The sequence below is a fragment of the Phyllobates terribilis genome, unplaced genomic scaffold, assembly GCF_046119375.1.
Source record: "Phyllobates terribilis strain yellow unplaced genomic scaffold, ASM4611937v1 Scaffold_9__5_contigs__length_417890890, whole genome shotgun sequence".
In the NCBI taxonomy this organism is placed as follows: Eukaryota; Metazoa; Chordata; class Amphibia; order Anura; family Dendrobatidae; genus Phyllobates; species Phyllobates terribilis.
In genome coordinates, this window is record NW_027362769.1 from 405,001,649 (window position 1) to 405,016,826 (window position 15,178).

Consider the following 15,178-nt stretch of genomic DNA (forward strand, 5'->3'; position numbering starts at 1 on the left):
AATGAGATTCCAGATCCGGCGAATAAATCAAAATGTCATCCAAATACACAACCACATTTTTGCCGATCAAAGGTCTAAGGATGTCATTAATAAGATTCTGAAAAAATGCAGGAGCATTAGTAAGACCAAAAGGCATAACCAAATTCTCAAAATGACCCACAGGAGTGTTAAAAGCAGTCTTCCATTCGTCACCCTCCTTCATGCGCAACAGATTGTATGCCCCCCGAAGGTCAATTTTAGAGAACCACTTGGCCCCCACTAACTGGTTAAACAGATCAGGAATCAATGGCAGTGGGTAAGGATTGCGTACAGTAATTTTGTTAATCTCACGAAAATCCAGACAAGGACGTAAACCGCCGTCCTTTTTTTTTACAAAAAAAAATCCAACCGCCACAGGAGACTTAGAGGGCCTAATGTGACCGGCGGCCAAACTTGTCTGTATATATTCCTCCAAAGCCTTTCTCTCAGGAATAGTAAGGTTAAATAAACGACTTTTAGGAAGAGTCGCTCCAGGGACAAATTCGATAGTACAATCATAGTCTCTATGGGGAGGCAAAACCTGTGATTCCTTCTCAGAAAAAACTCTCCAAAAATCCTGAATAGGAACAGGCAATTCCCCCCTATCCACAGCTGCAAAACGCCCGTTACAACACTTTATGGCTCCAGGATTTAATTTCATTGGTAGACCAATCCAGTACAGGATTGTGCAATTTTAACCAGGGCAATCCCAACACCACCGGAGAAGGCAAGTTATTCAAAACTACCAAATCCAATTTCTCATGGTGAACACCATTAATAGTGAGGGGAAATTCACAGACCTTGAGAGTAACATTCTTCAAAGGGGAGCCATCCACAGAAACCACAGCAATGGGGGATGACAAAGGTTCGGGTTTTAAATTTAGTTTTTCCAAGAATCCCCCATCAATTACATTCAGAGTAGACCCACAATGGACAAACACCCGAAATTACATAAATTTTTCCTGAGCAATCGTGGAAGCAGCTAAAAATACACCCTTGGAATTTAAACAGGCAATACGGGCATGACTGACCATTTTTTTTTCTTTCTTCATACGAAGCACACAGCTTTTAATGAAATGACCAGAATTTCCGCAATAGAAACACAAACCTTCAGAAAATCTGCGGTCTTTTTCTTGAGAGCGAGGTGCCATCGCTCCAATCTCCATCGGCTCTCCACTGTTAGTACTCACATTCATATGACCAGAAACTGACATAGCAGAGGATTTTCTCTCATTAACCCTTGCACGCAGTCTCCTATCCACCCGTATAGCTAATTGCATAGCCTGTTGCAAATCTTCAGGTGTGGGATAAGCAATTAGCAGGTCTTTAACCCTTTCACTAAGCCCTGCCAGAAACAGACTCTTCAGAGCAGAATCGTTCCACCCTATTTGAGTAGACCACCGACGGAAATGAGTACAATATTTTTCCACATTACCTGATCCCTGTCTCAAACGTCTCAACTCAGTCTCAGCAGATGAGACACGGTCAGGATCATCATATAATAGCCCCAAAGCAGAAAAAAAACTATCCACTGATCTAAGGCATGTATCACTAGGTAGCAAAGAAAAGGCCCACTCCTGAGGTTCTTTGCGCAAAAGTGACATTATGAACCCTACGCGCTGGGATTCATCCCCAGAGGACCTGGGTCTCAAACGAAAATACAATAAGCAAGCATTTTTAAATGAAAAAAATTCTTTGTGTTCACCAAAAAATAAATCAGGCAAACGTACCTTAGGCTCCAAGAAATGTGCTCCAGAACAGTTACTCACGTGCTGATGGAGCTCGGCCACCTCCAGAGAGAGTCCCTGCAGGCGTTTAGCCAAATCCTGAACCGACACCATGATGGAACAGAAAAATCTTTCCTTAGAGAATTTGCGGGCTGGACTTACTGTTATGTTCTGCTACCAGAGCTAAGGAAAGAGAGGAGATCTGTCCCTACGATATAACTCAGCTTGATCCCTACGATGTAACAGGGGACCTGATCCTGCGATCAGACCTGCTAAAGTCCTCGGCTAGTCTGTACGGAGACCTATAGAAGTGGGGAAGGAATCTCTACAAGTACTAGGGACTGGGAGCAAAATGGACAACTCCTAACAGAAATAGTAGCAGACAGACGAACAAATAATATATATAGAACACAGAGGTCCGAAGACCAAGCAAACTAACAGAGTTAGATACTGAGCACCGGCTAGCTAAAGAGTAGTAATACAATGAAGTCCAGCAAAGCCAGAAGGGCGGAGCAGGACTAAATAGGCCAACAAGGTCATGTGACCAGCAATAGAAAAAACCTAAGAGCAAGGTTCTAACAAGAATAGCTGACATATATGATAATTATATGGAGAGTCATTCTCTATATGTTAGTACCTCCATAGTCCTAGCTCTAATATCATTCTTCCTAATAACAGAGTAAGTACACTTAATATATACATACCATAATTACCTGGAATAGAAAGGACTGGAGTACAGCCACATGCTAGGTGGGAGCGCGTCGGCCCCAACGCACGTTTGATATATTTAGGGTGGGACGAAAAGGCATGCAGCAATGTTTTACTAGCAGTACTTTTACTGAAAATGCTAGTTTGTCAAAAGTTATTATCATCTCTCATAATAGCAACATCAAAAAAGTTTATTTCTTTTGCATCATAATGATAAGTAATATGGATGTTCATGTTATTCTTATTGAGAAGTTCCATGAACTGATGTAATGACTCAACAGACCGCTGCCAGATCAGCAATATGTAGTCTATGTACCGCGCCCGGTGAGGATCTGCGTGAGTCACAGTCATATGACTGTCATGTGAACCTCACGTGATTCCGACGCTGCGGACCGCCCGCATTGCTTTGGTGCGACATGCATCAGTAAGGTCCTTGGGCGGTACGATTGGTGGACACATAGTTAAAAATCTCACTGGGATAGTAGTGCACTGCCCCCTGACAAAGGTACAACAAAACGCGCGTTGGGGCGGACGAGCAACCAGCAAGCGGCGGTACTCCAGTCCTTTCTATTCCAGGTAATTATGGTATGTATATATTAAGTGTACTTACTCTGTTATTTGGAAAAATGATATTAGAGTTAGGACTATGGAGGTACTAACATAGAGAGATTGACTCTTCATATAATTATCATATATGCCAGCTATTCTGGGTGACGTGCACTTCCTGTCTGCTTTTTGCACATGTCTTGTGTCATTCGCTCCTATTGTGTGATAACTGTTTTATAATATATAAATGTCAATAAAAGTTTTTTTACTTTTAGAATTCATTTAGAGGGCTTTATTGTCACGGTTTTTCTTGTTTGTTACTGATATCGATCTTTGTCAGCTAAGAGCTAAGAGCGGTCACGGATGGCTCCTGCGGCTTTTGGTGGCGTTATGTTGACAGAGCAGCTTATTCTCTTCCTTTCTGCTGATGGCAGGCCTATTAACAGCCGGTTCCTCATCAATCAGCAGTGACGGCCATTCCACAGAGAAGAGTACAAGAGAAGAAGCTGTTCTGTCGACGTGACATCACCGGAAGCCACAGAGTAGACAACAGGAGGAGTAAATGACCGCTCTGAGCCGGCAGAGATCGGTGCCGAATTTTGTAGCCCCATAAGTAAAAATTAGCACAGTCCCGGATAACCCATTTAACCTTTCTACTACTATTAAACTTAGAAACTTTGAACATTTTGCAATTGATAAATCAGCTACAACATCTGGAAAACAGAAACCAATTCATAGTTTTTGGTGGTTTTGTCCTTTTTTATTTAACACAAAATTCTTCTTTTTATTTGTACCTTTTTATGTCTCTTAAATATGTTTTTGCTTTTTTTTGTCCACCAATGTCGATATAGTTTCTGTTTTCCACATGTTGCTGCCATTTTGTCACTTTTGAGAGACATGCAACGTTTCGCGTTGAAAAAGACACAAAAAAGGTAAAGTAAAAACTTGAGTATTTTTTTTTATTTTGTGCAAGAATTTGGCGCAATAAATGTCATCGAATTACACGAGAAAAAAAAGACTTGTTTACTTCAACAAGTTTCTACATTCCCAAATGTAAAAGTGAAACTATTTAAGGGACAAAGGCGTGAACGATTACATGGTAAAAACAAACTGAGAATAAAGAGGCAGAAGAGAAAATTTCTTATGAGAAATGGATGTCGACCAGCTTCAAAAAAGTATCAGGAACTTCACCCTTGATGACGGGCCTCGGGGAAATCAGGGATACTCCCAGGTTCTACTGCAGATCTTCGGTTACTGCGGTCATGGGAAATCCTCCTTCATCAACTCCTGTAAGTACGTGGTGGATGATGGAGAAGACTTCACAGCACAAGCTCAAGCAGCAGGTAACGATGAACCCATGACAATGGAGAGAAAAGCTTACGACCTCACCAAGAACATCACCATGGTGGACAACAGAGGGTGTTCAACCATGAGCAGCTTCCAGAGAGCGGAAATCTACGCCCAACTGGGTGAGTAAATGCTAAAAACCTGAATATGGGAAGAGAATGATAGAACTGGCCTTTTTACATCCCCCTATAGATCGTATAACAGAGGTGACATCCATAGCCGGATCTAATGATGGTATATGGAGGATTGGCCATGACAAGGTTACAGCGAGTCCTTGTAACGTGACACGGGCCAGGAGCCATGGATGAGGTACTCGTGCTTCAAGCCCCAACATGCTACATGAAAATTGAGGTCTTGGCTGGGTGTGTGGACTTTAACAGGGGGCACCTTTGCACGCCGCATGGTGCCTGTGATTTAGGCTGGCGAGGACCAGATGTTATGGAGTTCGATGAAGGAGACCACCACTTAAAAAGTAAACTGTCTTTTTCTGAGCCATAATGGGAGTAGGAGTATGTACAGTGGATAGCGGGTGCAAATCTTCATGGACGTTTCTCTTAACACACAGAACATCTTTATACACATTCTTTCTTTCTTTACTTCCTAAATGCACATGATTCTTCCTCAGTTAGTCTCTCTGTCTTCACCACAATCCAGCACAGTGCTCCTTGTCCCCAATAATGACACTACAGTTCAGTATGTGAAAGTCCTGTACTTCATCTCGCGGTTTTGCATCCTTTTCCCCATTAGGGGAACTACTTATGCCATTATGGCCATTACTTACCTTCTCTGCTTGCCGACGCCTTAAAATTAGAGCCCGGGCCACTCTCTATGTCTCGCCTGTACTGCTCTGATGCGTCCTGTTACTTCTCTGGCTTGTGAAGCTAGGACTTTCCGCTAGGCCTCCTGCCCCAGATCCCACCTCTGGTATTTCACTTAGACAGTCTACCACTTTTCCTCGTCTCTATTCTGGATCTTGCTATCCATTGCCTCGGTCTCCTTTCACTTCAAGGACACCCACTTCATGCAGCTCTGCACGCTAGTCAAGTCATAGGTCTGCCTCTGCTGTATGCTGGGGCCTATCTGCCTCGTGACAAGAAACTCCCTCTGTCCCTTCACTTTTGCCCCTCCTACTCTGGACTAGTCCCACCCGTTTCACCCTAACTGTTCCTAGCAACCACTTAGTGCTGGGCAGAACACAACTCCATCACTAGCAAAACACATTACTAAACTTACTGCACATTACATTACATCACATTTAATTAATACACATATCTTCAAGGGGAATGTGGGCAAAACTTCCATCTTCTTACAAATATAACATTTGTTAAAATTGATTTTAAAGGGAATCTGTCAGCAGGTTTTTGTTATATAATCTGAGAGCAACATAATATATGGCAAGAAACGGATTCCGGGGATGTGTCACTTACTGGGCTGCCTGGTGTAGTTTTCATAGAATACCTGTTTTCTCTGCTGTAGATGTAGCAGAGGTAAGAGTGCAAACCTGACCCCGCCCACTCCCAACTAGCAGCTTCCTGTATATAACCCCACCCACACCTCGACTGGTAGATTCCTGTGTATAACCCTGCCCACACCTCGGCTGGCAGATTCCTGTGAATAACCCCACCCACACCCCTGATTGGCAGCTTCCTGTGAACACTGAGTATTGTGAGTAAGCTGCCAATCAGTGTTGAGGGCTGAGTTACACAGATTAGCTGGATTGCTTTGCATGTGAGATGTGGTCCAGAAGTGTTAAAAGGGGTTATCCACTACTCGGACAACCCCTTCTCAATCCTGATGTTTGACCCCAGTAGAATACCAATGCTTATACTAACCTCTGGTGTCAACGCCGTTCCAGAGGTGCCAGCACTGGCTCTCCCGGGACCCTGCAGCCAATCAGCGCTGGCTTCACTATCCCCTCCTTCAGATGAATCAAACATCAAGAGGAAGTGAGATCTACGGCTTTAATTATAGCAGCTTTCGGAAAAGGAAAACAGATTTTTTTTTATATAATTGTTACGAATCATGGTTCCGTGCTCTCACCTGGTAATGGAGCTGGCCCGGTACGGCACATCTCTGGTCACAAGCGCCGCCATTGTCCTCGTCCGGGAGGCGGAGTTACCGCTTGTGCAGGTGTGGCACCCCAGGGGTCTGGTTTCCACAGTAATAGCAGTATTACGTCTGTGAGCAGGTGGGAGGTCTCCTGGGCAGGAATCCTAAGCATGCCACACCTCCTGCCCAGTCCTGGGAGGGGAAGAACTTCCCCTACATAAACTGGGGCTGAGGCAGGGTTAGAGAGAGGAGTTCCAGACAGAGACGGAGTCTGGTCTGGACACGCAGAAACAGGGACAGATAGACATCAGGAGCTCTGTAGGAGCCAAGGAGAAGCGCCAGGGGCTGGAGCTGTGCAGAGCTCGCCCTGGGAGAAGGTACTAAAACCGGACACAGGAGTCCGAGGCTGTGGGGACTAAGATATACCCAGCAGCAGAATCCATCCGGCAGGGGATTCCAGGTCCTCTGGCCATAAAAGCCCGGAGGCTCAGTCACAACGAAGGGACCAGCACCGCCATCCCGGAGCGGAGGCTAACAGGAGGCCCCAGGTCACCAGCCATACGGGTGAGCACCACACGGTATACCCAGGGACGTGGGCTACTTGTAACCGCCGAAAGCAGGGTAGCCAGGAAGGGTACAGACTAACGGGAAGGCCTACAACTCCACCTGGCCAGGGGAACTCCGGCTTACTCGCAGACTAACCAGGCCCCAACTACTAGCCAGTACTCCCGGGGGAATTTGCCTTGTACCATCAGTAAAGGCCCTGAACTGTTCCCTCGCGTCTCCGTGCTTCCTTGTCGCACCGTTAGTGCTGGGACATCCACACCATCACTCCCAACATCACCCACATCCGCTGCCCTGAGGCCATACCTCTCCCGTTGGGGGTTATATCAACATTGCTGCACACCTATACCACCGGCCTCAGCGGTCTGCCCTGCAGCGGCGGTTTCATAACCGCATTCAACGGGTGGCGTAGTCGGACACTAATACCATCATACCAATAACAGCCACTTAGTTTGACCACCCTGGGCGCGGACCGGGTCACCGCCACACGAAGACTACTACCCCCATCGGATCCGGCTCCGGGTATCGCCCGCGCGCACGCGCGCCGCACTACAGCACTGGCCCAGGGGGTGAGTCACAGGGAATCTGTCCCAATATGGGGTAGTTTCTAGTTCTGGTGTTGTGGGATGTGTGAGGGCGTGGGTCGCCATGTCCCTCACTGATTTCCTGTGGATAGGGCATCAATGTAAAAGTAGTGGACAACCTCTTTAATGTACATATTTTGATTATTCCACTTTCTTTATTTGGTTTATTGATTATTCCTCTTTCCCCTCCAGCAGCTCGACCAACGCTGACCCTAATAGATGTGAGCAGTAATGAGATAATCTGGAGTGTTATTATTATGTTTTCTTGTAGGAAACTTCCTTCCCATTGGTGAGAAGGTGAAGTGGATGGAAAACTACAAAGATCTGATGGCCAGACTGGAAGACGCCGAACTGAACCCAAACTACTCCGACTTCATTGTCCCCATCCTAATACACAGGTCAGTGGCCACAGACAGCAAGATCAGAGTAATGGGGCCACAGACACCCAGATCAGAGTAATAGGGCCACAGACACCCAGATCAGAGTAATAGGGCCAAAGACACAGAGATCAGAGTAATAGGGCCACAGACAACCAGATCAGAGTAACAGGGCCACAGGAACCAAGATCAGAGAAATAGGGCAACAGACAACCAGATCAGAGTAATAGGGCCACAGACACACTGATCAGAGTAATAGGGCCACAGACACAGAGATCAGAGTAATAGGGCCACAGACACAGAGATCAGAGTAATAGGGCCACAGACACACTGATCAGAGTAATAGGGCCACAGACACAGAGATCAGAGTAATAGGGCCACAGACACAGAGATCAGAGTAATAGGGCCACAGACACAGAGATCAGAGTAATAAGACCACAGACACCCAGATCAGAGTAATAGGGCCACAGAAACCAAGATCAGAGTAATAGGGCCACAGACACCCAGATCAGAGCAATATGGCCACAGACATCCAGATCAGAGTAATAGGGTCACAGACTCACAGACACCCAGATCAAAGCAATAGGGTTACAACTCATCACCCACAAACGGCAATTATTCTGTAAAATATATCTTTGCTACCGTCCTGTGTATGTGAGTGTTTGATTATAAGACGCTGAAGAATAGTGATGAACGAGCATGCTCGCCACTATTTGGTACTCGCCCGAGCATCACAATGCTTGAGATGCTGGGCGATTAATTTTAAAATGCTCAGGTGGGAGCTCGAGTCCCCGCCCCTCATGTTTGGCGCTGTTCAGACAGCGAATTAACCTACCTTTCTGTCCTGATTTCTAGGGGGCCATGGAACACCACTCTTGAAGCCAGAGCAGTGTGAAAAGGTTGTTAATTGTATAGCAGATAATGCTTTCAGTCACTTTGACACCACCACCACCCTGTCTTTTGGCACCACCACCACCCTGTCTTCCACATGGTCCAGTCTCAGTAGCCGTGAGTCTGGACCACATATTGCTCACCCTGATCCTCCTTCCTCCCACCTTGCCAATTGCCCGGAGACAAGTGATCTCACACTTGGACACTCCGAAGAGCTGTTCACTTTTCTATTTATAGATTCGGGCCTCACATCCAGCTCGCTTGAAGTGGGGCATGAGGAGATCGCATGTAGAAATGGCCAAATATTTGAACAACCATGGTCACATGAAGGCGACCATGGGAAAGTGCAATTAGTGTTGCAAGAGATGAATGATGATGATGAGATACAATTGCCAGCAAGAAGGCCCAAGGTATGTACGTGGAAGATGAAGTGGTGGACGATGAAGTCACTCTCCCAACCTGTCAAGGAGACATGCATAGCAAGGACAGCAGCGCATAGGGGAGGGAGCCGTAGCACCATAACAGGCAGGAGCAAGCAGTGGGGTGGCCACAGACACAAGGCATGCAATCGTTCCCCAGAACACCAACATGAGAAAAGCTCCTACTGTTAGGTCTTCCAGAGTTTGGCTCTTTTTTAAAGACTGTCCAGTTAACCCCAAAAAGGCCACTTACAACATCTGCCATGCCAGCATCAGCAGAGGCAGCATAACTACCAGCCTGACGACCACCACCATGCTCAGGCATATGACACCAAAGCAGCTGACTATTTGGACCAAATGCCAGGGTCCAGAAACAGTGTCTGCGGGTGACACCACTGCCTGTTCTGCTGTTGGTCGTATATGCCAATCCCTTGTCCATGGAGCAGGCAAAGATGCCTCCCATCCTGCACCTGTCGTAGCACACTTGCAACCACCACCATCAGCAACCATGTCCACGTCCTAGTACCAGCGCAGCGCTCAGTTGTCTCTACCCAAGTCCTTTGAACGCAAGCACAAATACGCAGCCAACCACCCACAGTCCACAATACTAAACTGCCACATTTCTCGACTTCTTGCACTGGAAATGTTGCCTTTTAGGCTCGTGGAGATGGAAGCTTTCCGCAACCTCATTGTGGTGGCTGTCCCTCGGTACTCAGTCCCCAGCCGCCACTATTTCTCCCAGTGTGCCGTCCCCGCATTACACATGCACGTATCCCAGAGCATTAGACATACCCTCAGCAAAGCAGTTACTGGGAAGGTCCACCTAACCACGGACGCGTTGACAAGTGCTTGAGGGAAGGGATAGCACATCTCACTGACGGCACACTGGGTTGTTATTGTGGAAACCGGGACACAGTCGGACCTGGGACGGAACATGTCCTCTGATGCATTAACAGTATAGGAGACCCATTCCTTTATAATATTAACATTCTTTTTAAATGAGGCCCTCCTCTATGTTTCTTCAAAGGGGAATTGGAGCGCGTCCCAATTTTTGGCAGCCCTTGAACTTGCTACATACACAATAACAGTATATGTCAATATACTGTATGAGAAAAAAGTGTAGGTTTGCTCACCTTATTCATTTTCCTCCCCTTTTTATTTAACTCTGCTTTTGTACTGATCACAAGACATGGTTATGACTAAGAACATTTTTGTTCGAAACGCGTAATCCCCTGGATTTACAATTTTAACAGCATGATTTTAAAGGAATACTAATAAACATGAAGTTTTAACACACATTCATATTCCCATTTGGATGTTTGTCGCTGGATCCTTGCTTTTTGTACAATAACAGTATAGTAGTCCCACTCATTAATAATGGAAACTAAAGTATTAACTTAGGCCCTCCACTACGTCTCTTCAAATTGGTATTGGAGTGAATCCTAATTTTTCCAAGCCCTTGAACATGCTGCATATGCCATAACAGTATAAGAGACCAACTCCTATGTTGTATGTTGCAGTATCAGATGGCCCTTGTTGAAGAATTATTAAAAAAAATGCTGGCGGCAGAGGTCACAGTTTCTTGGACAACCAAGGACTACAGGCGAGGGAGAAACAAAGCAGATGCAGCAGTGGCAGGGAAAGTCAAAAGGTCTGGGACAGTTTTCTCAGACCCTCACAGTGCCCAGGCCCTGATGTGTGGTGGGGTGCTCTGACAAGGAGGGAAAAGTTTTTTAAGATGCCGAAGGACTACCTTGGCGACCGTACCAGCGTCCTCTGTGCCTTACAACTACTGGGTATCCAAACTGGACATGTGGCAGAAACTGTCACTATGCCTTGGAGGTCTTGGCTGCTAGCATTTTGTTAGAGATGGTTTTTAGCGCCACCACTGGTATTATAACATATACTATTTTTAAATATTCTATTTTCTATTGTACTGTATTACCTCTCTTATCTGAGATTCGTGTACAGGTGAAGTATTGCGGTTGGGATAGCATCTTACATGCATCTAGTCAGAGATTACAGTAATATACTCCATGCTGAAAAAAAAAACTATTCCCTATTGATAACGCTGTTAGCTGCTTTTAAAATAGGGACAGGTGCTAGATGGTATTATCAGCTGGAAATGAGTGTTCATTCTAGATGTGTCTGATCATGTCTCACACACCACATGGCCAAATAAGGTAGTAAAATGTTAAAATTGCATTTACTGGTGAACATATTCTTCACTGTTGAAAGCAATGCGAAAGTGCAAAAACTCTACGTGTGAACATAGCCCAAGGTGTGGAGGAGCAGTTTTGTTTTTGGCTATTTATTTTACCTTATATACAAGTCATTACCCTGGAAAGGATGTTCCATAACATTTTTTCCAGGAAAATCCATTTTGGCTTAATAATCAAGTGGCGTAATACTCTGACAACATTGTTCACAGCAGTGACCTGGGAGTCAGAGATGCTTCCAGGGGTCTTCCCCATGCTGTCTCCATATCATTTGAGCACTTTTTATATTGATTTGACCAATTTTTAGGCCCCCTCCAGATCTCCGGGGGGCCGCCGGAAAAGTGCTCGAGATTCCCATAGACTTACATTGGGCTCGTTGCTCGGGTTGAGCACCCGAGTATTCCAATTTGCTCGACCCGAGCAACGAGCACCCGAGAATTTTAGTGCTTGCTCATCACTACTGAATAACTGAGGTCCTGGACACTACAATATTACTCTACTATGGCTGAAATAGAAATTCCCAATGAGGGTTATACTTCTCCATCAATCAGGTGAATCATTAATTTTATTTTCACTTTTATAGTAATTTATTACTATATTTCTTTTTCCAGTGCCACATCTAAACTGACCGATGACGATCATGAAGCACTGAAGGAATTTATAAAGAATTGTGTGAAGATAACAGGTAGGTGATAAATGATCGCTCGGTGTGGAGAGAAGAAACCTCCACAGATTATAAGAATGAGACTTATATCAAGAAACTATAACGTTTATAAGATTCATGTAAATTTCAGAACTGAGCGACTCAGAAACCAACAGAATAATAATAGACGGTTAATATAATCCATCAACAAGTAGATCAGGAATAATGGCGTCTGTACTGTAAATCAGAGAGATGGATGACCCGGCTGAGAAATTCATATAACCCATACAGTGCACAACTTATACAGTGACAGCCACAGCTCAACCCTTATACAGTGCCAGCCACAGCTCATCCCTTATACAGTGCCAGCCACAGCTCAACCCTTATACAGTGCCAGCCACAGCTCAACCCTTATACAGTGCCAGCCACAGCTCAACCCTTATACAGTGCCAGCCACAGCTCATCCCTTATACAGTGCCAGCCACAGCTCAACCCTTATACAGTGCCAGCCACAGCTCAACCCTTATACAGTGCCAGCCACAGCTCATCCCTTATACAGTGCCAGCCACAGCTCAACCCTTATACAGTGCCAGCCACAGCTCAACCCTTATAAAGTGCCAGCCACAGCTCAACCCTTATACCATGCCAGCCACAGCTCAACCCTTATACTGTGCCAGCCACAGCTCAACCCTTATACAGTGCCAGCCACACCTCAACCCTTATACAGTGCCAGCCACACCTCAACCCTTATACTGTACCAGCCACAGCTCAACCCTTATACCGTGCCAGCCACAGCTCAACCCTTATACCGTGCCAGCCACAGCTCATCCCTTATACAGTGCTAGCCACAGCTCAACCCTTATACCGTGCCAGCAACAGCTCAACCCTTATACAGTGCCAGCCACAGCTCATCCCTTATACAGTGCTAGCCACAGCTCAACCCTTATGCAGTGCCAGCCACAGCTCAACCCTTATACAGTGCCAGCCACAGCTCATCCCTTATACAGTGCCAGCCACAGTGCACCTCTTATACAGTGCCAGTCATAGTGCTTCTATCATTGAATGGCAGGTTCAGTGCATTCAACATACATTGCCAGCCACAGCGCAACTCTTATACAGTGCCAGCCACAGTGCACCCATTTACAGTACACCCCTTATACAGTGCCAGCCAGTGCACTCCTCATAAGGTGCCAGCCACAGTGCACCCCTTTTACAGTGCCAGACACCATGCATTTACCACAGAATGCTAGCTATAGTGTTTGCCTTATACAGTGCCAGCCACAGCTCACTCCTTATACAATACCAGTCAAAGCACACCCCTTATACAGTGCCAGTCACAGTGCATCTATCAAAGGATGCCAGGTTGAGTGCACCCCTCATACAGTGCCAGCCACAGTGCACCCCTGATCTTTACTGATACAGTGCAATTCTCAGCTGGTGACAGTTGTAGTGATGGTGAAGGAGGGAGCCTCCCTTTGATACTGAAAAGGGTTAAAAGCATGTTCCCAAAGTTAGAACCTTCTGGTCCAGGTGGAGTTAAGTGTGACAGCCAGCTCAGTAGAGGGATGGGGAACTCAGTGCTAGTGTCTAGTGCAGGAAGTGGGCACACTGTCATGCAAGGTGTGGGAAAGACTTAGTGCTACACAGAGGGAAGAGGGAAAGGGAGCCCAGACACTAGGGAAAGAGGAGAGTGGAGACCTCCTAGTCTGGTCTAGTGTCACCCGGTCTCAACCATCCCTATTTTGGCTCTTCACCAATCGCCGCACGCGTGGCTTGCCCTAACTTTCCCTTGCTTATGGCTAAGGCTAGGGATGAAAGGAGATGAGCAATAGTCGATCTCCACTATAGACAACAAGGATAGACAACCAGGGCCAATTGCTTAGTTTTAGACGACTCCAAATGTGCACACAACCTCAAGCTCCAGAGAGGATGAAGTACTACTCTTGCTAAAGCCTCACAGGAAGTAATGAATATAGCCGGCACCTCCCTCTCAAACACACCAGGTATTTATACACCCAGGCAAGAGAGCTAATTAGCCAGAGAGAGGTAGCCACTAAGTCCTAGAGACAGTCTCTCATCTAAGAAGCTGTCTGTAATGGCAAACATAGAGATCTTCTGCAACCAACTGCAGGGCGACTGTCTGTCACTTCTGACACACTCATGACACACAGTCAGTAGTGCAGTACTTCAGAGAGCTGCTAGGCTCTATATTGGCAGCTAGGGTAGACGTGGGACTGGTATCCCGGACAATGGATCACCAGATAAAAGAATCCCTCCACAAGAGTCCCCTTAGCCGGCCTGGGAACCTCAAGAGAGTCGTTGGGGACCTAGGGGCACATTTTGTCTGCAAGCCTGCAGAAAAAGTTAGGACTCAGGCCTAGAACATGGAGAGAAGATCCTGATATACTGTCTTTGGTGAGGAAGATTCTCTAGGGCTACAAAAGGAAGCAACAAAAATGCTTCACCTAGATCGAGAACCAGAGCTGAAGTTGTATCCAATACCTGTAGGAAAGATGAGAACCTGTTGGGCCTTATCCTTTATACCTGCCAGTAAATACTGCCAGTTACCAAGTAAAGTTCAAGTTGTTGTTATGAACTCTGTGTCCTCTGAAATGATTGCTGCCCTGGTTCCAGAAGACGAATCCCTGGAGTAAGAAGAAGCCGGCTGGCCAGAAGTAAGAGGAAAACACCAAATACACCACAGCACACTAGAGTGAGGGCACAGTTTGTCTGTAGGGTGCCAAAGCTACTGCTCGCCCACGACTACCTCATTTGGGCACCTTTCACAGTCACAGTGCTCCCCTAATACATGACCAGTCACAGTGCATCCCTCATACATTACCAGTCGCAGTGCACCCCTCAAACATTTCCAATCATAGTGCTCTCCTCATACATTACCAGTCACAGTGCACTCCTCATACATTCAAAGTCACAGTGCTCCCCTCATACTTTACCAGTCACAGTGCTCTCCTCATACATTACCAGTCACAGTGCACCCCTCATATATTACCAGTCACAGTGCACCCCTCATACATTACCAGTCACAGTACACTCCTCATACATTACCAGTCACAGTGCACCCCTCA

General features: G+C 46.1%; 1 protein-coding gene across 1 annotated transcript in view; it reads left to right on the forward strand.

Annotated features, from left to right (window-relative positions):
* Positions 1–4,072: 4,072 nt before the first annotated feature.
* LOC141162644 (uncharacterized) overlaps positions 4,073–15,178 on the forward strand; it is a 34,863-nt gene continuing 23,757 nt past the window's right edge. The window contains exons 1-3 of the mRNA XM_073648971.1: positions 4,073–4,468; positions 7,815–7,941; positions 12,061–12,134. Of these exons, the coding sequence (XP_073505072.1) occupies positions 4,150–4,468; positions 7,815–7,941; positions 12,061–12,134 (520 nt within the window). The 5' untranslated portion in view covers positions 4,073–4,149. The remainder of the gene's footprint in view (positions 4,469–7,814; positions 7,942–12,060; positions 12,135–15,178) is intronic.